The 27,493-nt window shown below is 45.5% G+C and overlaps 2 protein-coding genes across 3 annotated transcripts in view; one reads left to right on the top strand and one right to left on the bottom strand.

Moving 5' to 3' along the window:
* ARIH2 (ariadne RBR E3 ubiquitin protein ligase 2) overlaps window positions 1-3,453 on the bottom strand; it is a 42,465-nt gene extending 39,012 nt beyond the window's left edge. The window contains exons 1-2 of the mRNA XM_065407314.1: window positions 3,411-3,453; window positions 857-1,203 (exon numbers count right to left, since the gene is read on the bottom strand). Coding sequence (XP_065263386.1) covers window positions 857-1,105 — 249 coding nt within the window. The 5' untranslated portion in view covers window positions 1,106-1,203; window positions 3,411-3,453. The remainder of the gene's footprint in view (window positions 1-856; window positions 1,204-3,410) is intronic.
* Window positions 3,454-10,181: 6,728 nt separating this feature from the next.
* Window positions 10,182-27,493, top strand: part of SLC25A20 (solute carrier family 25 member 20) — a 35,918-nt gene continuing 18,606 nt past the window's right edge. For both annotated transcript variants that reach the window (XR_010561534.1, XM_065407680.1), the window contains exons 1-7: window positions 10,182-10,435; window positions 13,398-13,490; window positions 20,587-20,714; window positions 22,672-22,762; window positions 24,932-25,049; window positions 26,370-26,442; window positions 26,956-27,065. Coding sequence is in view for 1 of the 2 variants with exons in the window: in XM_065407680.1 (XP_065263752.1) it covers window positions 10,331-10,435; window positions 13,398-13,490; window positions 20,587-20,714; window positions 22,672-22,762; window positions 24,932-25,049; window positions 26,370-26,442; window positions 26,956-27,065 (718 nt within the window). In the remaining variant the exon portion in view is untranslated. The remainder of the gene's footprint in view (window positions 10,436-13,397; window positions 13,491-20,586; window positions 20,715-22,671; window positions 22,763-24,931; window positions 25,050-26,369; window positions 26,443-26,955; window positions 27,066-27,493) is intronic.

The raw sequence follows: 27,493 nt of genomic DNA, 5'->3' as shown, positions 1-27,493 counted from the left end.
CGTGGCCGAGGGTCCACATCACAACATGACACCATTACATCTGACACAACATGGCAGACCTGTTGACAGCTTTAGCTGAGGTGTCAAGGTCTGAAAGCATCTTAGAGACTGAATTCTCATCTTACTTCTATAAATTGCCCCTCCATGATGGGAAGGAAGCATATTGGTAGTGCAGTGCAAGAAAACTTGCATTGCTACTAGCCTGTAATATACCACCAGTTGCACAAAAGGGATAATGTAGTCTCTTGAGCACTACTTAATGTCAACGGGCTGACTTACAGAAGTGAAAATCTTCTCCAAGGAGGAATTAGTCATTAGTATAACAGCAGATAAGCTCACCACCCTTAATCAAATTGCTTGTCAATGCAATGATAGGGTTGGTGCAGGAGATCTGAGCTATCTTTCTGAAAGTGTATGATTACTCTCTCTCAAAAACTGGCAGGGTATCTGTGTTGGGCTTTATGCTCTTAGCATTGTTTACCTCTTGCCAGTCATTTTCTGAACAAACATAAGTACAGCTATTTGTATTGTCTGTGATGTCTTTTCATACTTTTCTCTTCGCTTTACCCTGTTGTTTTAGAACTCTCCAATAATATTAATGAAAAGTTTAGCTCTGAAAATTCTCACAAAAAGGTTCTGTAAATAGCTTTTTATGATCAACCCCCAGACCCAGCATGCTGTAGTCTGTGTAAAGCCCTGAGTCAGCTCAGAACTACTAATCTTAAACACCACCCTCATCAAGTGGGGTGTTTAAGATTAGTTTGAGTTGATCCAACTCAAATTTTTGATCAATATTTGCCGTTTCAGTCATACAGCCTTATGTGCACACCTCATGAATGCAGAAACATTTGCTCACCTTTAATGTGGAGGCCAAGCTGACCATGTGCTCGTTCAAGGTGCTCTCCGACTCCTTGTAAGTCAGGCAGATAAACTGATATTCTTCTGGATCAAAGGCATCTGCTCCCTGCTGCTCCACATCATTAGCTACCCCAATATAATAATCCTCAATATCCCCAGGATCCTCATCCTCCTCTTCCTCCTCGCAGTTAGGGTCATAATCCTCTTCATTGCTGTCAGAGCCCTGGCTGTTCATGTCCACAGACATCTTAGTGCCCCGCCAAACTGCAGACCAGGAAAGCAACCACAGCTTCTCTTTCTCCACCACACTTTATCACTCCTTTGAATTCATCTGACTTCTGTCTCCTAAATGGGGGAGGAACAATTTCTTAGGCACAAGAAAAAAAATAACAGCATATTTGAATACCACACAGATGATAAAACAGTCAGAAATGCACGGACCTGATGCTGAGCTAGAGAGCAACATTCTATCATGAAGGTCCCTGACTAGAGATCAGCTCTGACTTCTGCACCTGCAAAACCTGGGCATGTCTCACTAGTGTGGTTCTCAACCAGGGCTTACTGCACTGTTTCCTAGCGCTTCTACCAGGACTTAAAGAGGTCTTGTCATCTGGGAAATCGCTGTATAATCTCTACCATACAGTTTGGTCAGGGATGTAACTAGATAATATCTAGTACTTCACATCTTCAAAATACTTCAACTATTTCTTACACCCTTCACGAAGGTAGTGTAGGCACATATGGGAAATGAGTTGTCCCAGGTCACAGCAATTCAGTGGAGAACCCAGGAGCCCATGCTCAGTCCCTGCTGCCTCTAGAGCATAGAATTTAACTGGCAGCTCAGAATGAGGGTGGGGAGAGAATCCTAGAGCTCGGAGCTGCACACAAAGCAGTGGCTCAGGAAGGCAGGAGCTCCTCAGTATGTTCCCTTACTTGGAATCTGGCAGACATGCCTTGGCTTACACTTGGCTGGGGCCTTCTATCCAAAGAGGAGAAAACTACAGAAATTAGTCCATTTTCTTGACATTCTCAGTAAAAATGAATGTTTAGCTACTAAAATTACACAAAAGGATCAACATAGCAAAATTATGCTTAACATTTTCATTGCGGTTGGCAAAGTAGTCAATTTGATCTTAGTTACCTGTCTTGCACACCTTCTACTCAAGTCACCAATATAATGACCACAATGTATTCGTTATAAAGGAATCATCAGACAGCACAAGCTGATAAATCCTTGAGTTATGAGTATCTCTGTAATAAAACAATCACAAGCTAGGATCTAACCCAGTTAGTTTGGTCTCGAGGGTTTATATTAAACACAAAAAAGAAAAGAGCTGGAATACACTGATGTGACTGAGTTTTACACACAAAAGATTCAAAAAATTTCAGTTACTTCCCATGGGAAGTATAAATTGGGCCCCTTGCATATATGTGGTATTTTGAATTGCTGTTTGATGTTGTTAACTTTAATCTTTTAATATATATGTGCAATGTGGCAAGTTACTGTTGCTGTGGGAACCAGAACTTTGAATTTCCTGACTTTAGTGCATGGACAACCTCAATCACAGCACTTCATTATTTTCCTCCACTCTATTTGTTTCCTGATTTAAACACATTTGTTAGGTACTCTAAGTCATTCAGGAGCAGACTTAATATATAATCAGAGGCACTGCAGTCATTTCAGCAGATTTAAACCTCCTCCAATAGGAGAGGATGAGAGTTGGAAGCTAGTCACATTAGCCTGCTGAATTCTGTTCTCCATACCCATAACGTACCTCATGATTTCTTGACTTATCTGCAATGTGTCACATCCACATTTTTTTTTTATATCATTCAGTTTCCTCTAAAACCAAAGGATGGAGGGTCGGGATTATGGAGAGAACATTTAGGTTGTGGTATAACTTTATTTTGCCAAATTACGTGGAACTCTGTGTAATAGTCTTCAGTGAGTGATGTTCCCATACCACAACATTGATACTATAGTGATGAGCGCTATAGAAACGCCAATAAAACACGTTAGTCAAGTTGCCGTAGACAAATATTCACCTTTTCTGCCAGATGAAAAAGACACCAAATCCAAGTAATTAAGTTACATCATTGAGAAATCATCCATATAGTAGATTCTAAAAGCAGGGTCTTCCAATGCCATATGAAACCCCTTAGGTACAAAAGAGTTCTCAGGCTTCCCCAAATGGAAACATTCAGAAATTAAGGGAAGGAGACAAATGGGCTTCTAAGGAAAATATCTGGAAAAGCTGATGTATTTGGTAAGCATGTTTTACGTGCAGCTAATGTCTCTCTTGTTGGGTTTCCACTGTGGGCTCTCCAAACAAAGATTCCTCAATACTATATTTCATAATCAATGCCGAGTTCTGCTTTTGCCAAGTCCAAAGCAAATATATACTTACACACACACACACACACATTTTGAGCCTCTCCAAGAAAAGGTTAGTCACAGATTAAGGCCAGAAGGGGCCATTATGATAATCTGATCCCCTGCAACAACACAAGCCATAGAACCTCACTCAATAATTCTTGCATAGAGCCTGTACCTTCTGTTTGAGCGATGCACATCTGTCTAAAAGATATGCTAGTCTCCAGGAATCTAGAACCACCCGAGGGTAGTCCTTAATAATCACGCACATAAAGTCTTCAAGAATCTAAGTGTTATGCCAGTTTTATCTAGCAGATCTCATAGATCACTCAGGACAGACAGACATTACTAGTTAGGAAAGTCTTCAGTCCTACCCAAGGAGTCATGCTCATCCTGTGGAGAAAGAAGAGCTATGTTTAAGTTATGATCCATTTACTACTTCAACATACGGGGGGTTTGCACTGATGCCGTGGGATGTTTTGGGAGTAGAATAAGGGCCTTATGTAATAACTAAACAGTTGTGTTCCACTCGGGGGAGAATGCAAGACTTTTAGGAGTGGTGATATTTCTGTCCTTCTGGGACATTTGCCTATGCAACTTCCCTGATTTGCATTAGCAGCTGCATGTACAAATCAAGAACATAATAATATGTCTGAGTGATCTGACACTGGACCTGATATAGATTTGGGAATTCACACCTCTTAAAGCCATTTCAAACTAAAACAGTCAGACATCAGTTCACTTTCATTAGATTTTCTACTCAAGGATGTCAAACTTAAAAAAAAAAACGACTTGCATTTTGCAGATTCTGAACCTGTCATGGACCCAAACACTTACATCAAGCAAATAGCATCCAGCCAGTAGGCCAAGAGTATGCCACTCCTGTCACAACCGTGGGAAAGGTTTCCCCTTCAGCATGCCTGCTGAAGTTAGAGTGCCACATGTGGAGGATAGAAATCATTATCAAATTAAACAGAATCCTTTCAGACCTAATTTCATTTAACAGCACTACAACAGAGATGCACTAAAGGCCTATAGTAAATTACACTTAAAGTTTGCACATTTTCAAGTTACCCTATATAATGGTACACAGCACACAATTTTATCTGAGAATCCCATTAAAGCTTTTCTTAAGAATCAGTGTATACTGTGCTGCTCCCTATGTCTCTTGGACTACCACTACCATCTAGCACACAGGTGGGGGAAGGCTATATTCCATTGTCCCACCACCAGGACCCCTACACAAAGAGACACATACCAAACATCCCTTGAGGGAGAAGGGCAAAAAAGGTTTTTGGGGCTCTGAAGGCAGCTGGTTGATATTAATAGGTCCTAACCACAGCATATGCAGGCTGGGATGATACAGGGCAGGTACCTACTCCCAAAGGTTAGAATGACTCAGTCAACTGGGAGCCCAGCCCATCACCGAGGCTAACACTCAGGGAGAATGAGGTCTCCCCATGAGAAAATGGCTAGGAAGGGCCAAGTAAAGACAGGGCCATTGTAAGGGGGGGGGGGGGCTCCCTGCTACCAGTAGTAGCCTTACCCACCAAAATTTGGCTGTGGGGATGGGGACCTAGCTCCCAAGAAGGGGGACAGCACACAGCCCACCCCCATCCTGAGCATAGGTTCCGGGGGGAAGCAGTCCCCAGGGAGGGGGGCACTGCATACCCACCCCCCCCGGTTGCACAGCCAGGCTCAAGGAGGTGGAAGCAGCTCCCCAAAAGGGGGGTACCACACACGCCCCCCGGTTCCACAGCCAGGCTAGGGGGAAGCAGCCCCCAGAGAGAGGAGCACCACACAGCGCCCCCCCACCGGCTGCTCCGTGCCGGGCTCGGGGGGGGGGGAGCGGTGGGACACGGCCCAGGCCCTACTCCTCCAGCCGCGTCCCGCTTGCGCCCGCGGGGGGAGCAGCCCGGCGCACTGCCCGTCTCCTCAGCGCTGTCCCGGCGTAAACAAGGCCCGGCTTCCCTCCGACTTACCGGGGCTGCGGGGCGAAGGCCGCGGCAGGCTCGGGCCCAGGCCGTGGGGTGCCGGGACCACCGGGAAGAGGGGCTCGGCTTCCCCCGGGCTCCTCCTGCCGGGCCGCTACTGCCTGCGCACCGGAAGTTCGGGCGTCCAGCAAAACGTCATTTCCGCCGGCGCGGGGGGAAGCCAGGGATGCGGCGAAGGTAACGTGACCGCGGCGGGGCCGGGGGGTTCGCTCGGCTCCCGGGGGCCGTGCGGGATCCCCGCTAGAACGCGGCGGGGCAGCCCTGGGCCGCCGGGGCCCAAAGGGGGGTGTGCCCGACCCCCGGGCCCTGCCCCAGGCGGCCCGGGTCGCCCTGCCTCGCCCGCCTGTCTGACCCGGCTACGGGACCGAGCCCCGCCCGGCCTCCCCGCTGCCATTGACATTGCTGCTGACCCCAGGGACGGACTTGTGGGTGATACAGCCAGCAGGAACCACTGGGATCCCCGCCTGGCTAACACAGGCCGTAACCCCGCATGAATTCCTGTTTGAACCAGAGCATGCCTTGAGGGAAATAAATCCAATCTTGGTTTAAAAATTGCCAGCGATGGAGTATCCACCATGCTCCTTGGTAAGTTGTTTCAAACATGCTTCTTATCTGCAGTCTGAAATTGTGTAGCATCAGCTTCCAGGCACTGACTCTCATTGCCCCTTTGTCTGCTTGATTGAAGAGCCCCTTAGCAAAATATTTGTTCACCACATCAGTACTTACAGACTGAGTCTTTTACCAGAAGGCCTGTTTTCCAATTCTTTAATCATTCTCACTGCTCTTCTCCGAACTCTTTCCAATTCATCAACATCCTTCTTCAATTGTGGACATCAGAACTGGACACGGTATTCTAGTAGGAGTCTCGCCAGTGCCAAATATAGAGGGGATATAACCTCCCTACTCAAGATTCCCATTTATACATCCAAGGATTGCATTAGCTGTTTTGGCAACTGCATCGCATTGGGAGTTCACTTTCACATGATTATCCATCACAATCCCCAGATGTTTTTCAGAGACACTGCTTCCCAGGATGGAGTCCGTAAGTATGGCCAACATTCTGTGTTCTTAGATATGTTTGTTTGGTCAAAAGAACACACATATTCTATGCTTACATGCAGCTTACCAAACAGTGCAGATTGCTCTTTAACAGTGACCTGTCCTCTTGATTATTTATCAATTTGTGTGTCATCTGCGAACTTTGCAGTGATGATTTTATATTTCCTTCCAGGTCATTAATAAAAATGTTTAATAGCAAAGGACCAAAAACTTGTTCCTTGTGGGACCCCATTAGAAACACACCTACTCAATGATGATTCCTCATTTACCATTACATTTTGACACCTATCAGTTAGCCAGTTTTTAATCTAATTAACGTGTGCCATGTCAACTTTGTCATTCTAGTTTTTTAATCAAAATGTCTTGCAGCACCATGTCAAATGCCTTCCAGAAGTGGAAGTATATTTCATCAATGCTATTATCTTTATCAACAAAACTTGTAATCATATTTAAAAAAATCTTATCAAGTTAGTTTGACAGGATCTGTTTTCCATAAACTACCTACCCTTCTTTAATTCTTTATTAATCCAATCCTGTATCAGCTGTTTCATTATTCTTCCTGTGAGCAATGTCAGGCTGACAGGCCTATAATTACCCTGGTCATCCAATTTGCTCTTTTTATAAATTGGCACAACACTCACATTCTTCTAGTCCTCTGGAACTTTCCTGTTGTTCCAAGACATATTGAAAATCAACATTAATGGTCCAACAAGCTCATCAGCCAGCTCTTTCAAAACTTTTGGATGTAAGTTATCTAAACCTGCAGATTTAAAAATGTCTAATTTTAACAGCTTCCGTTACGAGTTGCTATTGCAATGGAGTTTCATTGTCACTGTATGATATGATTACATAATCTGTTTTTTTCCTAAATACAAAACAAATATTTATTTAATATTTCTGCTTTTTCTGTATTATTACTAACAGTTCTACCATTTCCATTTAGTAATGGACCAGTACCATTGTTAGGATTCTTTTTGTTCCTAATACACTTTCAAAATGCCTTCTTATTGTCTTTAACTTTGCTGGCCATATGTTTCTTCTACATTTGTCCTTTTGCTTCCCTTATCAATTTTCTATAATTCCTATCTTCTGATTTTTATTTATTGCTATCAACTTCCCCTCTCTTCCATTGCATTGATGTGGCTTTGTTCTCTCCTTACATAGATTCCATAAGGTTATAATTAATCTTCCTTTTCACTGATGGCTTTCACTTCCTTAGTCCTTCAGTGCTCAGTCTTAAGATGCTAGGAGAAGATCAAGAGAGAGGCTACAGTGCCCTCATGTTTTCTAACTTTGGCCCTGATAAGACTTATTCATGCTCATGGACAATCAAACTGCAGCACTGATCAGAAATGCTTTTTCCCAGCTTTTGACTTTGCCCTTTCTTCTCAGGTACAGACTTGACCACAGGGAGCTATGCTTTTGATATATAGCATAAATAACATTCGTAAGCAGGAATCAAACCTGGGACATTCAGCACCGAAAAGGAGTGCTTGAATGAGAGCTTACTGATACCACTTGACTTAGAGGAGTGTTTGCTAAGTGGCAGGGTCTTATTCTTGCTAGGGCCTGCTGCTAGAGTGAGACAAGATCACACACTTGGCTAGTGAATCACACTTTTACCACTCCTAGACTGAATTATTGCGATTACTTTGGGCTAATCCTGAAGGCAATTCGGAAACTATAATAACCAGCTGCCTTCCAGTTAGGTAGGACAGACTAACATAAGCACATCACACCCATCTGTTGTACTCTATCTTGTCGTCATATCCAATAGTGGGATATCTTCACAGAAAGAACAGCTTTTGTTTTGCACTCCGTCACAGCAGTTGCATTCTATAAAGATACTCAAGCTAATGGAGTCCAGATTTGTACATGCAAGTACTGGGGGCAGGCTATTCCCACTGGAGGGACTTTAGCTGGGAATCCACAACTGCTGGAGACCAGACCGAGTCCAAGACTTGCCATCTTTAAAGTGTAATAAAAGATTCACCTCTTTCAGCAAGCCTTCTCCTACAGTTATTTTTGCTGCAGTCCCTTGTGGGCTTTCTGATGACATTAACAAACCACCCACCATTACCTGAGAATAACATAAAAGAATTGCAGCTAAATACTGCACAGCTGTTGGGTCATTATTCCTTATACCCCTTACTAAAATATTAAATTGGCTGGGGAGCAAAGGGACTCTGGGACACCTCCTGGCATTGCCATGCGAGAATTGTGGGTTCAGTGTGACTTTCTGATTGCCTCCATGGGATGAGGGAGACTAGGCAGCATGGGCAGGCCGGGGAGTGACTGAACATCTGTATCAGGGCCTTTTAGATTGATTAGAGACTAACAGTCTCTGAAGAATTTCACTTTTTCAACTTGGCCTTGTCTACACTCGGAAAATTATTACAGTAGAACGTCAAAAATATGAATGCGAGAATTACAGACTGACTGGTCAACAGGACACCATGTGAAACCGGAAGTAATCAATCAGACAGCAACAGAGGCCAAAAAACAAAGCAAATACGTACTGTGCCTGTATTGCATCTTAAAGGTAGGCACATCCGGGCTGCCTGTTCCCACTCCCACACACTAGGCCCCCACTTACAGCTAGGAGTTGAAGATGCTGAGATTCTCAGGCAAAGCTGTGAGCCCTGCGCAGAAACAACATTGGTGTCTGCACTGCTTTCCTGTAAGACGTGAGTGCTGTTTTCACACACAACCCTCTCCTGGGGTGGGGGCGCTGTTTTCACACACACCCCCGCTGGGAGGGGGGGCACTGTTTTCACCACCACCCCTCGGTGGGGAGGGGGACAAGCTTGTCCAGAAGGAAGCTGCCTAGCTGCCTCTGGAACTGGCCCAGAGTGTGGAGCTTTGTTTTGTTCAGAGTTATGGATAACCTCCATCCCTGAGGTGTCTGTAACTCTGAGGTTCTACTGTACCCATTTTCCAGTAATGAGTCAGCCATGCTTTACTTTCAATGGTGTAAGTGCTGGTGTCGACAGGACCCAGATGCTTTAATTACAGTGCCAGGAAAAGCCAGTGGTAAAAACACTTCAGCCGTGTCTATGTTAGTGTTTGCATCACTGCTCTAAACCAGAAACAAATTTTCCTCTCTGAGGGCAAGAGCTACATGGTATCAGCTCTCTGAGGAAGAGGGGTTTCCTAAAACTGTATCAGGAAAATTGAATAGCAGCTAGGCCTTACCCCTACTCAGACACCCCTCACACCACCAGACACGGAGATGGAGTAGTTTATGTTACAGAGACCCCTCCGCAGATAGTTCTTTCTAAAGCATGGCTAGTTTTTCTTCACCTATACTCTCATGAAACTGACCACAAAATGACACTCACCAGAATTAAGGGAGACACGTGCTAAACTATTGCTTGATGACAGCATAGCAGTTATGCCCCACTGCTGCTCTCCTGGGGAAATTAAAGATAGCATTATTAGCATGGAGGAGAGACCCGGCACCTGCCGCTGGGGAATAGCCCCAGAATGCCACCTTGTGATCAAGAGGAAAAGGAGCGAGCCACAGGAACACTTCATGGGGCCGAGTGGCTTTCCTCCAAGACAGAACTCAAACCAGGGCCGGGCCAAGTACACTTGGGGCCTCCTGAGAAGCGAGGCACCTGGGACCCTGGTGCGGCCCAGGATTCCCCACGGCCCTTCCCTGCGCCACCAGCGCGGGGCGAGGAGCGTTCACACGAGTTCGCGGGTTCAGGGACGGAACACCGGGAAGTGGTTCCGTCTAAAGCCGGAGCAGGGCTGTGGCTGACGCAGACGGGCGACGCCTCCCTCGCCCCGCGGGCCCCGGCTCTTTAGCAGGGCGGGAGCCGGCCCGGGGGCAAGCGGGAGTAGAGCGCATGCGCATCGCGCCGTCGGCCCGAGGGAGTCCCGGCAGGCCAGTCCTCCACTGTCCCAGCATGCCCCGCCCCCCGTGTCCCGCCATGCCTTGCGGCGCGGGACTGGGGTAAAGGTCAGCGCGAGAGCTCCGCTGCTGGGCGCCGTGGGGTTCTGCGCAGGGCTCCGCTCCCGCTGAGCAGCCGCCGCGGCCATGGCGAAGCAGCCGCAGCCCATCAGCCCCGTGAAGAACTTCTTCGCCGGCGGCTTCGGCGGCGTATGCCTGGTGTTTGTGGGGCACCCGCTGGACACCATCAAGGTGAGCCTGGGGAGCCAGGGGCCGCCCGGGGGGGACTACTACAGCTCCCGGCCTGCACCGCGCGCGGGGGAGGGGGGAGGGACTATAGCTCCCGGCCTGCACCGCGCGGGGGAGGGGGGAGGGGACTACAGCTCCCGGCCTGCACCGCGCGGGGGAGGGGGGGAGGGGACTACAGCTCCCGGCCTGCACCGCGCGGGGGAGGGGGGGAGGGGACTACAGCTCCCGGCCTGCACCGCGCGGGGGAGGGGGGGAGGGGACTACAGCTCCCGGCCTGCACCGCGCGCGGGAGGGGGGGGGTGCTACAGCTCCCGGCCTGCACCGCGCGCGGGGGAGGGGGTGCTACAGCTCCCGGCCTGCACCGCGCGCGGGGGAGGGGGGAGGGACTACAGCTCCCGGCCTGCACCGCGCGCGGGGGAGGGGGGGAGGGTACTACAGCTCCCGGCCTGCACCGCGCGCGGGGGATGGGGGGGAGGGTACTACAGCTCCCGGCCTGCACCGCGCGCGGGGGAGGGGGGGGGGTACTACAGCTCCCGGCCTGCACCGCGCGCGGGGGAGGGGGGGAGGGTACTACAGCTCCCGGCCTGCACCGCGCGCGGGGGAGGGGGGGGAGGGTACTACAGCTCCCGGCCTGCACCGCGCGCGGGGGGGGGGAGGGGGGAAGAGAGGAGGAGGAGTACAGTTGCGGGGGGGGGGGGGTATAACTTCTCTAAAAGCTTGTCTCTTTCATCAACAGACGTTGGTCCAATAAAATATATTATCTCATCCACCTTGTCTGTTTAGGGAGTCATGGTAGTTTCTAGTTTTGGCATAAAGCCTCCTGACCAGCCTGCAGAGTCCCCCTCTGGGCAGTGGAATCTAGTAGCATCTGAAAGAGAGCTGGTAAAGATGCCAAAAGTCACTGTGCACGTTAGGTAAAACTGACACTATGGGATTCACAAGACCAGGCAACCAGTTTTGAGAACGTCTAGCCATGAGGGGTGTGCAGAGACTCTGGCAGAATTGTATCTGGACATGGATGCTGAGTATCGCCCTTCCCCCTCACTCCCCCCCATTATTCTTATTGTATGAAAATGGGACTGACCTGAAAGCTCTGTGTTGACTGACCTGTTATGTATCCTACACACACAGTATTATTACAGGGCGTGTCCTCTTATCTTGGAAGCAATATTTGCATCTAGTTTCTGGCAACTGTGGCAGTGTTTATGCCTGTGTCTTCTAGAATGATACGTGATCTGTGCAAACATGTGAAGTCGTGCTGTTTTTCAGAAGCTCTTGGTTTCACCAGCTAACTCGGTCAATTTAAGGTGTATGCTTCCTACCACACAGAGGCAGCACTGATGTGCCACTCACCATTAGCTCATGATATCAATGATCCTGTTTTGTTAGAGTTTCACAGGCTGATCATTATCACTTTATTTTAAAGGAGAGACATGAATGGGATATCTGGTACTCCTTGTTCTGTCACTTTGATAGTATATACAAGTGACTTTTTTTTTTTTTTTTTTAAGAGAAATTACTACACTAGCATATGAAGGCAACTCCACTTTGGTCTAAAATCATACCGATGATTCACTTTGGAGCATTTCCACTCTCAGCCTGTGGTAGCTGGAACTCCCTTGGCCTTCCTTCTGCCATTAATTGAAATAAAAATGTCCGTAAGCTCACTTCTATCTGAGCGTGAACAGTTTCATTATGTTAGCCTATGGGGGCTGGGTGTGTATGTGTGTAGGAGTGTTCTTTGTACCACTCTGTTTTAAAGAATCTGTCTATTTCAGGTACTCAAATGGCTCCCATTACCATAGTAAGTGAGCACCTCACAAACGTTAATGTATTTATCTTCACAACACCCCTGCGAGGTAGGGAAGTGCCATTATCCCTGTTTTACATTTGGAGAACTGAGGCACAGAGAAACTAAATGACTTGCCCAAAATCACAAAGGAAGTTTGTGGTAGAGCTGAGAATTGAACTTGGGTCTCCTGAGTCTCAGACTAGTCCCCTAACTATTGGCTCATCGTTACTCTCAAAATGGTAGCATCTATCTGTTTTAACGATGTATTTGTTCCAATCTGTGTTTTGCTTGTCTTCATCTAGCCAGCGCGTTCATCTTAAGACACTCAGAAAAGTCTAGTTAGCATCTAGAAAAATCAGTGATGACTGGAAATCAAAACTCTTGTTCCAAAAAGCATCAGAAAGTTACAAATTAAGGGAAATTTGTGACCTTGAGCCCCAATAACTAATTGTTACATGTGTTTAAACTCTGTTATGGCAAAGGAGCCTAGAGCTTGAGAGGGGGAAAGGTAGATAAAGAAGTAACTGAAGACCAGGAAACAGCAAAGCAGAGGTGTCCAAACTCTGCCCAACAGAAGGCTGCTCTGGTGACCGGCCATGAGCTAAAGGGGTATAACTGATTGCATCGGGTCTCCTCTTTAATATAGACATCAGACCTGTGGCGAGTACAACTTCCAGAGCATGATGGCCCATCGTGATATGAGTGGGAAGCTTTTTGGAATTTAACAAGTATTTGTTCTGGATTATTGATCTACAGATTGATGAAACTGGAGATGAGATGTTTCCTTTCCTTTTAATTATATTCTTTAATTTGAAGATAAAACCAAGTTTCATTGGTGACCGTACCTGCATACTGAGTTTAGCAGATGGGGAAAGAGAGCAGTAGAAATGGCACTGGATCTCAGAAGTGCTTAAAGCAGCCACTCTGCTGTTTAGAGAGTATTAACTTGAATTTAAATTAAGTGTAATATTTATAACAATATTGAAATAACTTAAGGTATTTGTGTTCTTTTTTAGATATTTGCACAAGCTAAAATACTGAGTTTTAACCCTTGTACCAATATTACAATGTCTGGTTATAAAACCTATGACTTTAATATGGCTCTCTGGAACTAATCCTAAAAAAGTCATGTACCTTAAAAGGAAGAAAAAAATTTTTTTTCTTGTTTTACAGGTGAGACTACAGACCCAACCAAAACCTCAGGCTGGGCAGCCTCCACTCTATTCTGGGACCTTCGACTGTTTCAGACAGACTCTCGTGAGAGAGGTACTGTATACTGGCACTTGCTATGCCTGCCAAAAATGTCAGTTGCTCATGTACGTCATTGGAGTGGAATTTTGTGGGAATCTGGCCCCCTTGAGACTATATAAAATCAGGCTATCAAGTCAAATGGTTCTAATTCAAAATTTTCATCAGATTGCGAAATTTGACAGAAGAACTAGTAGAGGGAGAAAATAATAATCTTTGGAATGTGTGATATAGATCTTTTTTTTTTAAGTCAGCAATGTTGTTGTGTTAATACCTAAAGTTAAAGGCTGTAATGAACATTGGCAAGTTGTTTGCTGGCTGTATTGTTGTAGGTGGTGAAATCCCTATGCTATGGAGAGCTCTCTGGAAATCCTAAAATAGAGACTGACTATTGTTGACACAAGCAATGTCTCTAATTTCTTCTAGAACTCATAATCTCCTCTGTGACGAGGCAAAAGAGGAAGTGCTAGTTCAGAATCATAGATTTTTAAGGCCAGAAGGCACCATTGTAGAATCACAGAAATGAAGGGCTGGAAGGGACCTCAATAGGTCACCCTAGTCCAGCCCCCTGCACTGAATCAGGACCAAGTAAACCTAGATGGTCCCTGACTGATGTTTGTCCAGTCTGTTCTAAAAACCTGCATTGACAGGGATTCCGCAGCCTCCTGCGGAAGTCTATTCCACAGCTTAACTACCTTTATAGTTAGGAAACTTATTTCCTAATACACCTCTACCTCGATATAACGCTGTCCTCGGGAGCCAAAAAATCTTACTGTGTTATAGGTGAAACCGCGTTATATTGAACTTGCTTTGATCCACCGGCGTGCGCAGCCCCCCCCCCCCCCCCCCCCCACAGCACTGCTTTACCGCGTTATATCCGAATTTGTGTTATATCGAGGTAGAGGTGTATTTAACTTAAATCTCCCTGTGACGGGTTGGATCACAGAAACACCCTTGGGAATTGCAACCTGATGTGCTGAGACTACCTCTGAGCCAGCTTGGGACTTCAGAATCCTGCCTGGTTGAGCCAGACATGCTAGCCTGCTATAAACACAGCCCCAGGTCTGAGCCACGTCCCCCACAAGCTGCAGGCTCAACTGAAAACAGCTTAAGAAGTGCTCCTGTCTCCAGCACTCAGATACCCATCTCCCAATGGGGTCCAAACCCCAAATAAATCCATCTTACCTTGTATAAAGCTTATACATGGTAAACGCATAAATTGTTCGCCCTCTATAACACTGATAGAGAGAGATGCACAGCTGTTTGCCCCCCCCAGGTATTCATACTTATTCTGGATTAATTAATAAGTAAAAGTGATTTTATTAAATACAAAAAGTAGGATTTAAGTGGTTCCAAGTAATAACAGACAGAACAAAGTGATTACCAAGCAAAATAAAATAAAACAGGCAAGTCTAAGCCTAATACAGTAAGAAAGTGATTACAGATGAAATCTCACCCTCAGAGATGTTCCAGTAAGCTTCTTTTACAGACTAGCCTCCTTCTAGTCTGGGTCCAGCAACCACTCCACACCCCTGTAGTTACTGTCCTTTGTTCCAGTTTCTTTCAGGTATCCTTTGGGGGTGGAGAGGCTACCTCTTGAGCCAGCTGAAGACAAAATGGAAGGGTGTCCCAGGACTTTATATAGTTTCTCTCTTGTGGGTGGAAACTCCTCCCTTCCTCTGTGTAGAATCCCAGCTACAAGATGGTCTTAGAGTCACATGGGCGAGTCACCTGTCCATGCATGACTTAGTTCTCTACAGGGACGTTCCCAGGAAAGCTCAGATGTGGATTGGCGTCTATCAAGGTCCATTGTTCACCAAGTACTTCCATTTACTTGAATAATCCCTTCACACTATGTTGACCAAATCTGCCTTATGTGCTTTCTACAGCAAACACTTTAAATACAAGCATAGAGCCAACGCTCATAACTTCAGATATAAAAATGATACATGCATACGAATAGGATGAATACATGCAATAGAACATAACCTTTGCAAAGATATGTTACATGGCATATCTAGCATAAAACATATTCCAGTTATGTCATATTTACATTCATAAGCATATTTCTGTAAAGCAATATTGGGTGCAACATCACACTCCCTTGCTGCAGATTAAGCCCATTACTACTTGTCCTATCTTCAGTAGACATGGAGAACAATTGATCACTATCCTCTTTATAACAGTCTTATGTTAATGACTGTTATCAGGTCCATCCTCTGTCAAGGCTAAGCATGCCCATTTTTTTTCATCTTTCCTCCTAGGTCAGGTTTCCTAAACCCTTTAATACGTTTTTTTGCTCTCCACTGGACTCTCCAATTTGTTTATATTTTTCTTAAACTGTGGTGCCCAGAACTGGATACAGCTCTGGAGAGCTGAGGTCTCACTGGTGCTGAGCAGTTACCTCCTGCATCTTGCATATGACACTCCTGTTAACACACTGGGGTGTATTAGCCTTTTTTGTGATGGCATCACATTGTTGTCTGGTATTTAATTTGTGATCCATTATAACCTCCAGATCCTTTTCAGCAGCACTACCCTCTAGCCACTTACTCCCCATTTTGTAGCTGTGCATTTGATTTTTCCTTCTTAAATGTACTACCTTGCACTTCTCTTTATAAAATTTTATTTGATGTCTTCTGTAAATCTTATAAGCACACTTTCCACTCCATTATCCAAGGCATTCATGAAACTATTGAATAGCACCGAACTCGGGATTGATCCCTGTGGGACCCCAATAGATATGTCATCCCAGTACGACAGCGAACCCTTGATATAGCTACTGTCTATCAACCACTTTATAATAATTTTATCTAAATCAAACTTCTCTAGTTTGTTTATGAGACTGTCATGTGGGACTGTGTCAAAAGCCTTATTAAACTCAAGATACATCACATCTACAGTTTCCCTCCTATTTGCTAAGCCAGTAACCCTGTCAAGAAAATTAAGTTGGTATGACATGATTTGGTTCTTGACAGATCCATGCGAGGTAATCTTATAACCCTATTATTCTCTAGGGGCATATACATTGTTTAATAATTTTGCTCCAGTATCTTTCTAGGTGTCCAAGTTTGGCTAACTAGCCTATAATGGCCCAGGTCCTCTTTGTTCCACTTGTTGAAGATAGATGCTATGTTTGCCCTTCACCAGTCCTCCATGAGTTCTCGAAGATAATTCTTAATGGTTCCGACATTGCTTTAGCTAGTTCCTTACGTATCCAAGAATGGATTTAATGAGGCCCTGCCAGCATGAATACATGGAACTTACCTAACTATTCTCTAACCTGTTTTCCCCTATTTGGCCTGCATTTCTCCCCCCCATTATACATGTCATATATTTGGTCACAATTAATCTTTTTAGCAAAGAGTGAAGCAAAATAGGCATCAAGAACGCTCAGGTGTTTAAAGTGATCTGTTATTAGCTCTCCTTCCCCATTAAGTAGAGAAACTATACTTTTTATTTATCTTTCTCTTGCTCCTAATGTATGTGTAAAATCTCTTCTTACCCCTAGGAGGGGACATGAAAGGCAATAATTCCTTTTGTGCAAAATCTCCCTACGTGCTTTTGCTATATTGTACTAATCCTTAGCAATTTGTCTCTGTTTCCACTTCTTGTAGGATTCCTTTCTGGAATTTCATATCATTAAAGAGTTCCCTATGGAGCCATACTGACCTCTTACTATTCTTGCTATTTTTCCTTTGCGTTGGGATAGTTTGCAGTTGTGCCTTTAATATTGTCTGATTGAGAAACTACCAACTCTCCTTAACTCTAGTGTGAATTAGTTAGCTTCAGCTTCCATCCATTCCATCTTGTTATCCCTTTGTCTGCTAAACTAAAGAGCACTGTGGTATAAGAAATCTCACTCCACACATGAACTTGTATTCTGTGATCAAGTCACCTCTTAACCTTGTCTTGGATAAACTAAATAGATTGAGCTTCATAAGTCTCTCATGATAAGGGAGATTTTTCAGATGTCAAATAATTCATGTAGTTCTTCTCTGTACCTTTTCCAATTCTTCAATATCCTTCTTGAACACCAGAACTGGAGACAGTATCCACTAATGGTCTCACTACTGCTAAGTACAAAGGTAATCCTACCTCCCTACTCCTACTTCATGTTTACTAGTTTATACAGCCAAGAATAGTTAAGTCTTTCCCTTTATGGCACCCTTTTGGAGGCCCTCTTGGTACCCTCCTTGTGTGAGCTGGCCAAGCAGGACTTTCAAAGGTCTGTCTCACACTGAGTTTCTTGCATAGTGGAGTCATACATGGTTGCCAGCCAGTCATGCCTTTCAGTGTAAGGAAACATGTAAGAATGTATTGAAATTATTAGGGCTGTCAAGCAATTAAAAAAATTAATCGTGATTAAAAAGATCACACGATTAAAAGGATTGCGCGATTAATTGCAGGATTAAACAATAATAGAATACCATTTATTTAAATATTTTTGGATATTTTCAATTCCAACACAGAATACAAAGTGTACAGTGCTCACTTTATATTATCTTTATTACAAATATTTGCACTGTAAAGAATAAAATAGTATTTTTCAATACACCTAATCTAAGTACAGTAACTCCTCGCTTAACGTTGTAGTTATGTTACTGAAAAATGCTACTTTAAGCAAAACGATGTTAAGCACATCCAATTTCCCCATAAGAATTAATGTGAATGGGGGGGATTTTTTTTGCTAGACAAAAGACATTACATACACAGTATAAGTTTTAAACAAACATTTAATACTGTACACAGCAATGATGATTGTGAGGCTTGGTTGAGGTGGTGGAGTCGGAGGGTGGGATATTTCCCAGGGAATGCCTTGCTGCTAAATGATGAACTAGCACTCGGCTGAGCCCTCAAGGGTAACACGTTGTTAATGTAGCTTCACTCTACAAGGCAGCATGAATAGAGGGAGGAGACACAGCATGGCAGAGAGAGAGAGAGAGACGGACGCACTGTGTGCAGGGCCGGCTCCAGCTTTTTTGCCGCCCCAAGCGGCAAAGGGGGGGGGGGGGGGGGGAGGTAAATAAAAGAAAACCCCAATTTAGCTGTCACCGAAGAGGAAGAGACAGAGTGAAGGACCTGCCGCCGAAGACTAAAGCGGAGTGCTTGAGTTGCCACCGAAGTGCTGCCGAATACCCCGACGGAGTGCCACCCCTTTCTATTGGCCACCCTAGGCACCTGCTTCCTTCGCTGGTGCCTGGAGGGGGGAGGGGGTGTGTGACGCACATTTCCTCTCTAAGTACGCTGACCCCACGCTAAGTACATTGCCTTTTTAAGTAGATCAGTAAGTTGAGATGACAGCTGCTGCCAGCAAGCTCCCTCCGTCCTGAGCTCTGTCGTGTCAGTGGAGATGGGGTACAGGAGTGGGGGAGGGGGACACCCTGACATTAGCACCCCTTTTTTTCCTTCCTCCCCCCCCCCCCCCCCCATTCTGCACAGCAAGCAGGAGGCTCCTGGGAGCAGCTCCAAGGCAGAGGGCAGGAGCAGCACATGGCAGTTGAGGGAGGGACACCTGAATTGCCTGGCAATTGATAGCCTGCTGGGCAGCTGCTACACAGGAAACTTAGGGGGGCTGCCGGCCCACCCTGGTTCCAGTCCCCCACCAGCTAGCTCCAATGGGCTGCTCTTTCTGCAAGCAGTGGACAAAGCAGGCGGCTGCCAAACAACGTTATAAGTGAGCATTGCGCAACTTCAAACAAGCATGTTCTCTAATTGATCAGCAATGTAACAACGTTAACCAGGACGATGTTAAGTGAGGAGTTACTGTACTGTAGTGCAATCTCTTTATCATGAAAGTTGAACTTACAAATGTAGAATTACGTACCAAAAAATAACTACACTCAAAAATAAAACAATGCAAAACTTTAGAGCCTACAAGTCCACTCAGTCTTACTACGTGTTCAGCCAATTGCTCAAACAAGTTTGTTTACATTCGCAGGAGATAATGCTGCCTGCTTCTTGTTTACAATGTCACCTGAAAGTAAGAACAGGTGTTCGCATGGCACTGTTGTAGCCGGTGTCGCAAGATATTTACGTGCCAGATGCACTAAATATTCATGTGTCCCTTCATGCTTCAACCACCCTTCCAGAGGACATGTGTCCCTGCCGATGATGGGTTCTGCTCGATAACGATACAAGGCGGTGCAGACCCAGGCACATTCATTTTAACTATCTGAGTCAGATGCCACCAGCAGAAGGTTGATTTTCATTTTTGGTGGGTTGGTTCTGTAGTTTCCGCATCTTTTAACTCTTCTGAAAGCATGCTCCACACCTCGTCCCTCTCAGATTTTGGAAGGCACTTCAGATTCTTAAACCTTGGGTTGAGAGCTGTAGCTATCTTTAGAAATCTCAGATTGGTACCTTCTTTGTGTGTTGTCAAATCTGCAGTGAAAGTCCTGACAAGTTGCTCCTCACACTCTGCTTCCTGAATTACATCAAATAGAATTGAGAATGCTTAGTTAGTGTGTGTGTGTGTGGGGGGGGGGGAATGAAAGGGTTAACTGGAGTGGGCCAAATCCATCACTGCTGCAACTCCATTGAAATCAGTTGCCTATCACCAGGGAGGAGTCTGGCCCACTGTAGACATGTTGAGTGTCAGGGTTATACTGAAATGTTGCCTTTTGAAGACTGTAATACAGTATGTGTGTCTCTCTGTACCTGTATATGAGAGACATGTACTGAGCCATGCGGGTTTCGAACAGGACTGTATTTAAGGGGGCCACTAGCTACTTTAAAGTTGGGGTGGCAGAGAGCTGACCTAGTGCTGGTGAGAAACGTGAATAAGCAATGGAGGCAGGATGGCAGTTATTTGGAGAGTAAGAAAATCTAGGGCTTAGCCTAGTGCCATCTTGGTAGGTATGTTTTGGGAGTCTCCTTCTCTTTCCCCCCCCCCACCCCCCTACAGGGCTAGCAAGTCCTGGCACGACTTCCCCACAGCCCCTCTGGGCTGTGTTTTAAAACTGTATCACGGCAAATCCCTTTCATTCATGCAGCTGGCCGCCTTTGCTGTGATCATCTTGTATAGTAACTTTATTTGCTTCTTGATGTGGTGAAATATTTATCGACCTAAAGAATGCTGCATGAAACCTAAATAATCCGCTGTGTCTTGCAGGGAGTCCGAGGCTTGTATAAAGGAATGGCAGCTCCGATTATTGGAGTGACTCCCATGTTTGCTGTGTGCTTCTTTGGATTTGGTTTGGGGAAAAAACTCCAGCAGAGGAATCCTGATGACATTCTGACGTAAGTTCTGGGTTGTTCAGACGCTTGGGATACCTTTTCTACGGCTCCCAGCCTGCTGTGTTGAATTACACATTCGGTTGTGGTGTAAATGTGTCTCCTCTCTGGGTTAGAAATATACTTAAAAAACCCAAAACACTGGTGGTGGTAATACTCCTAAAAGCGTGGGACTGATAGCACAGGCTAAAAACAGACAGCAGGTGGGCAAGTACTGTACAATTCCCTCCTTGTGCAGAAAGACAGTCATTAAAGAACTCCGTTGTAGCTGAATACCGTATGTGTTACATAATGATAATGACTTAGAACAGCCTTGCTGTTAAGGGAAACTGAGTGGAAAGATTACATGTATATTCCAGTATAGCCATCTGACAGACCAGGTGGTCACAAGACATGACCTTTCCTTCTTGCTAGTGGTAAGTGGGACTCTCACTGAAGCCACTCTGTAGGTTAGGTTATTAATTGCAGGAGTGTTTCTCTTAGGGTACGTCTACACTACTCGCCAGATCGGCAGGTAGTGATCGATCTATCGGGGATCGATTGATTGCGTAGATGCGATAAATCGATCCCCGATCGCTCTGCCGTTGACTCCGGAACTGCACCGCGGCGAGAGGCGGAAGCGGAGTCGACGGGGGAGCGGCAGTGGTCGACTCGCCACCGTCCTCACGGCGAGGTAAATTGACCTAAGATACGCCGACTTAAGTTGCGTATCTTACACACCCACCCACCATTGTAGCCGTAGTTATGGCTGAAGAGGTATTTCTACGGTCAGCCTCTGCAAAAATGACTTTTTGGAACAACATTTCTCCTGCTCCTTTTTTGGCCCCACGTTGGAATTCTGTGGATGGCTGATAACCTGTCACAGATGCATAAAATTTTATTTGTGAATGAGAAGTTTTTTAATTAAAAAAATTGGTTTATTTTTGAAATGTTCAACTTGCCATAGCCTTAGTCTCTAGTAAGGACTAGTGTGTGACACATCTGAAGAAATCTGGCTTAGGAAGAACAAAGGGTGTTTGAAAATCCTGTACTACTCATCCACTTGCTGGGGTTTCTAACAGAAATGGCACTCCAGATGCACATCTAATATACTTGTGTATACATTTGTTCAAGAGCTTTGCTCACTCAACTGTTCCAAATCCATCATGGTTCTCTCAAGTTTTCTTATAAATCAAGAAATTTAAAGCTTGTTTCATATACTTTGATTCCCATTGAACTCAATTGTTCAGTGCTTTACTGAATTGGGCCTTAAGACTTATGGTTCTAGAGCAGAACTTATTTGTGTTCCCCTTCTTTGTGTCTGTACTTGCCTATGGTCCTCCTGCTCCCCCGCTCCCCCCCATTCATGCACCAGCGCCCTGCCAGCAGCAGCACAGAAGTAAGGGTGGCAATGTGGGTGGATATTTATCAAGATCACTTTTCACAGCAGACTTACCACTCCATTGCCACCCTTCTGCGCTGCTGCTGCCACCCCGAAGCTGACAACTAGAGCCCCGCCACTGCCCCACCACTGGTGAGGGATGGGGGGAGCGTGGGCGGCAGGGTTCTGACTGTCAGCCCCTGGGTGACAGGGCTCTACCTGTTGCCTTTATCCCATCCCCCCCCTTCTCCCAGCTGTGCATGGCCCTTCTGTACAAGCCCCAGCCACCCACGGCTGACAGCCAGAGCTCTTTTCTCCCCCCTGCCCCCCAAAAAGGGGGGGCCCACAGCTCGGGCCCACCAAATGACTTGGTCACACTCTGTATATTGTAGCATAAAACGTAAGCACATTGAGTAATACAAAATACTATGCATGCACAGGAGCAGAAGTATATTTGCTGAGGGAACCATAGCTTTGGATTTCCAAACTCTTATATGTTTAACTGTAATGTTGCATTAAGTCCTTTCACACTGACTAGATTAAATGTCATGTTTATTGGATTATTTATCTTGGGATCTTTATTTTCCTGTGTTCTCTGCACAGATATCCCCAGCTGTTTGCTGCTGGCATGTTATCTGGAGTGTTCACAACAGCAATCATGGCTCCAGGAGAGAGGATCAAGTGCCTTTTACAGGTAAGACTTTGCGTGTGGAGGGGGAGAAATTCCCACCCTTTTAATTTCAGGAGTGTCGTCTGATTTAAAAAGCCCTTGCTAGGAAGATCTAATTCCTCTAATTAGCATATTTACTCTGTATTGAATTTAGAAAGTGCCCCTTTGGCTGAGGCATAACTTGATGCGACTCTGTCATGGAGAAGCATTATACAGCTTCCCTTTGACAATCTGTTTGGTAAATACAACATGCACTCCTATATACACCATTCGGCATATACGCATCATCACCCTAGGATACCAGCTGACCTCTTGGGCACTTCTGAAATCCAGAGAGTCTCTCATCTTCTCATGTAAAACAAAGCCTTTATAGTAACAATCGGGTTCGTGAAACTCTTGCATGATAAAGATTTTGCCCCTAGTTCCCTGGAATCCTTGTATGTAACAGAAGGACCTATTTCAAAAATATATAAAACAAGCTATTATAAAACTAGTCTAGTGACCATAAACTTTAAACCTGTCACAGCCCTTGGTTTTTTGAAACCCCGGTGGGAAATGTGAATTTGAACAAATGAAAATATTGTCTGTGCCAGACCTTCTGATCTCTGCCCTCTCTCACTCTGACTGCTGTACTTAGTGTTTTAATGGATGTTAGATATTGATTCCAACATGCAAAGCATTATCACAGGACATCTTTTATTCAAAAAAATTGTCTGAGTTCTATGAAATTTTCTTGGAGTCATATTCTAATCAGTATAAATCTGGAGTAACTTGACTGATTTCAGCTGAGGTATTTCAAACTTAAACTGGTGAAAATTAGGTAAGCATTGACTCTTAATTTGGCACGATCCAGCCAGTGCATGGTTCAGTAAACACCTATGGAAGCAAATCCTTTTCAATCTGGGTAGGAGAGAAATTTTAGTAAGTGTAAACTATGCAGTGGCTTAACACAAAGGGGAGTGTTTATTAGATCAGCGCTTCTCAAACTGTGGGTCAGGTCCCCAAAGTGGGTCGCGACCCCCTTTGAACGGGGTCGCCAGGGCTGGCTTAGACTTGCTGGGGCCCGGGGCTGAAGCCCAAGCTCCACTGCCCACTGGAGTTGCATTGGCCTATCAGCGTTTCTCAAATGCAGCCACCAGAGGTTTTTCTTGCGGCCACAGCTTCCTGGGCAGTGATTGGAGGGGAGCAGCAGAGCCACAAACACCAGAGGAGCAGGCAGCCAGTGTGAGTTCCCCACCTTGCCAGGGACAGTGGGGTTCAGGCTTCTGGTTTCAGCTCTGGGGTGGTGGGCTCTGTCCTCCGGCCACACGGCAGCAGGCTCCATCCAACAGCTTTGGGCTCTGCCCCAGCCCCGGGCTCACCGCCCAATCGCCCCTGGTGCTGCCCCTGGCCCCCCGCTGCCTGCCTACTCACTGCCCTATCCAAGACTTAATTTGTCCTCGGCTTACCAGGGCTGAGTAAGTCTGTTGTGAAAAGTGGTATCTGTATGTTTGTTAATATCACTTTTCACTTTCTTCTAGCTATCAAGACTGCTGCTATGAAAAGTGATATTAACAAACATACAAATATCACTTTTCACAGAAGCAAACTTACTAGCTAGCAAGTCATTAAAAATGCCCCCCAAAAAAACAAACCCCCAACCAAGAACAAAAGACAAGTACATGAAACACAAATAACGTACTTTGCTATTATCTTTAGATCCAATAAGGAATACATACAACTATACATTATTTTTATTATTAGGTCTGCAAAAAACCCTACATAAATAAATTACTCTGATTGAAGCTGTGTATGTGCATATTTATTTGTTTTTTCTAAATTTAATTAAGTATTTTAGGAAAAATTGTCAGAGCGGCCACCAGCAAGAGTTTGTGGCCACACTCTCTGAGGCCACCAAAATTTTTGTTGCGAGAACCCCTGGCCGACATCACAGGGGTGTCTGCCAGTTGAGGAAAGATTACAGGGATAAAAGGGAGAAAAAGCGGGCTGGGAATATGGTGACTTCACATGCATTGTACCAGTCTGTCTATATATCAGTAGAAGCCCAGTGGCATACATTCCTTGGGTGGCTTCTGTTTACATGAAAAAGGGCTGAGCTGGTAACTTCCACTTGACAATGTAGCTTTAGAAAGCACAAGCGTTCCAAATTACTATTTGGGTTAAGCCTGGTAAACAATCACTTTAATTCTCCAGATCCAGGCTGCTTCAGGTGAAATTAAATACGGTGGCCCAATGGACTGTGCGAAACAGCTGTACCGTGAGGCTGGAATTCGAGGCATATACAAAGGAACCGTGCTCACCCTCATGAGAGGTAATTGGAGTAAATGTATTCTAATAGTACCCCTGCAGGAAGAGAAGCATCAGAACAAAACTGACCCAACATCGTAAATCTCACCCTGGGCCATTGAGAGATGTTGTGCATCAGTTTCATGCGCTGCAGTTTTCACAGCTACCCCTGTGTCTCATGGGGATTGAGAATTGCGACTAGGATGTGTCGCAGTCTTGGTGGGGGTGGTGAGAGGAAGGAGGACTAGAGGAGTACAAAAGGGAATGAGGGGAGGAGGGCTAGAAATGGACACAAAGGGACTTGAGAGGTAAAGACCAATCAAATCCAAGACGCAGAAGGCTATGATAGACTTCCAGGATGGGCGAGGGATGATGGGTCTGGGGAAAGAAGCCGAGAGACAGAGAAGAAAAAAGAGGAAGCTAGCATTTTCTTAACTTTGGGATGGGGTTTGTACATGAGACTCCCAGTCTGTGATGGTCAATTGGGTTGGTTATTGAAAGATGCAATGAATTACTCTTTATCCCAACTTGAAAGTGTTATTTATTTGCTCACTCATTTTTGGTGTGGAGGAAAAATACCTTGTGTGTCCATCATGTTCCTTTCCCTCTCCTTTTTTTTATTTAAAGGCACCTATAATGAACAAATTAAAGCCCCATGGGTCAGGTTAGAAATGTTTGATGCTTTCTCCCCTGAATGAGGTTAAAATACACCCCGTCTGGGGGCTGTGATTTCACCTGAGCATCCTTAAATAGAGAAACTGTAGGCATTTTGCATTTCCACGAGCCCAGGAAATGATCTGTCCCATGACTCTCATAGGATTGTAACAGCTAGAGCAGCATGGACAACATGCCTGGCAGAACTGGTTGTCTGATCCTAGCCATGGGCTTGAGCATTGGCTGCGTGAGAATATAAAAAAGCAGAAAGTTTGGTTGGAACAAATGGCTGTGAACCCATTACAAAGCTACTGAGACTGGCTTAATCTGCCCAGTCTCCAGTTTGGGGAGCTTAGACCCGTCTCGTAGTCAAGGTAACAATGTGACTGGAAGGGCTGGTGACTCAGAGGTTCAGGAATAGGTGTTTCTGCAGCCATGCCCCTGCTCTTTCTGAAAATGTTCTTGCTGTTCCATCCAGACAGACAGCAGTTTGCACTGGAAGGCTCAGAAAGGGAACTTAGTGGTACTTGATGGCATTGCTGAGGCTGGTGCAGAACAGTCCCTAAGGTTGGCAGCTGATGTGAGCCCAGAGCTTCCCCTTAGGGGTGAATACTTCCTTTCCTCTCTCTTTTTCCCCCTGCATGCAGAGGCGATCAGGTGTCATTAGTCTCTTTGTTGTTCTCCCAACTAGATGTTCCAGCCAGTGGAATGTACTTCATGACGTATGAATGGCTGAAAAACATTCTGACCCCTGAGGGGAAGAGGTTAGTTAAATCCTAAGTCAGGGTAATGCTGACTTTCTCCAGACACTTCCAGTCCATTTCTCCTGCTAAGCAAATGAGAGCAAAATCACCAGAGTAGTGTCTTTTGTGATTGCTGAGGCGTTTGCTGTCAGTGGCTTTCCCATCCAGATGACTCATCTCACTGTGGGATTGGATTGATTGTTGAATGGTATTTGAAGCACTCCTCTTAATGGCACAATTAGAAAAGCATTCAGTGTGAGATGCACCCGTTCTGCGTGTCCCTGCTGTGTGCTAAAAGCTGGTCTTTCAGGCATCCTTGTCATGCTGCAAGTATGAGAGAGCAATAAGAGTTGAGCCTTTCCCATGGAGAGACAGCACATTATGGCCACAAGTTTCTCACTCTGAATTCCTACAGTGGCTGCTCTCACGCCGGGTCTGTACCATTGTAATGTCTTATCTCTCAGCCAAGCTACCTTTCTGGTCTTTATGTATTAGTTTAAAGAGAGACCCCTTTTCAATTCAATATTTCTGCAGTGTCAGTGACCTCAGCGTGCCTAGGATTCTCTTTGCCGGGGGTATGGCAGGGATCTTCAACTGGGCTGTTGCCATCCCTCCGGATGTGCTGAAATCCCGCTTCCAGACTGGTGAGTCAGATGTCAGCCGTGTAAGAGCTCCACAAGATGTAGCATTTCTGTGGGCTGGGTGGACAATCCAATAGAGAAGCTTATGGCTGGGCAGAATTTTAGAAAGGAGGCAGTGTGGCCTAGCTCCTACAGCACTAGACTGGGACTCCGGAGACCTGGGTTCTATTTCCAGCTCTGCTACAGGTTTACTGGGTGACCTTGAGCAAGTTACTTCATCTGTGCCCCCATCTGTAAAATGATACGTCCTTTGCAAATTTCTTTGAGAGTTGTGCTGAAAGGTGCTGTAGAAGAGCTAGGTGGTATTTATTACAAATATACCCCCATTGAAAGTGCTTAATCATTTCAGATAAGACTGGGCACACTTGCATTGGTTCAGACAGGTGATATCTAAAATAAAATCACAGTGGAGCAGGGAACACCATCGTTAT

Source organism: Emys orbicularis, chromosome 7 (assembly GCF_028017835.1).
Source record: "Emys orbicularis isolate rEmyOrb1 chromosome 7, rEmyOrb1.hap1, whole genome shotgun sequence".
In the NCBI taxonomy this organism is placed as follows: domain Eukaryota; kingdom Metazoa; phylum Chordata; order Testudines; family Emydidae; genus Emys; species Emys orbicularis.
Note: the sequence above shows the minus strand (reverse complement) of the source record. Positions and strands in the feature narration are given on the sequence as shown.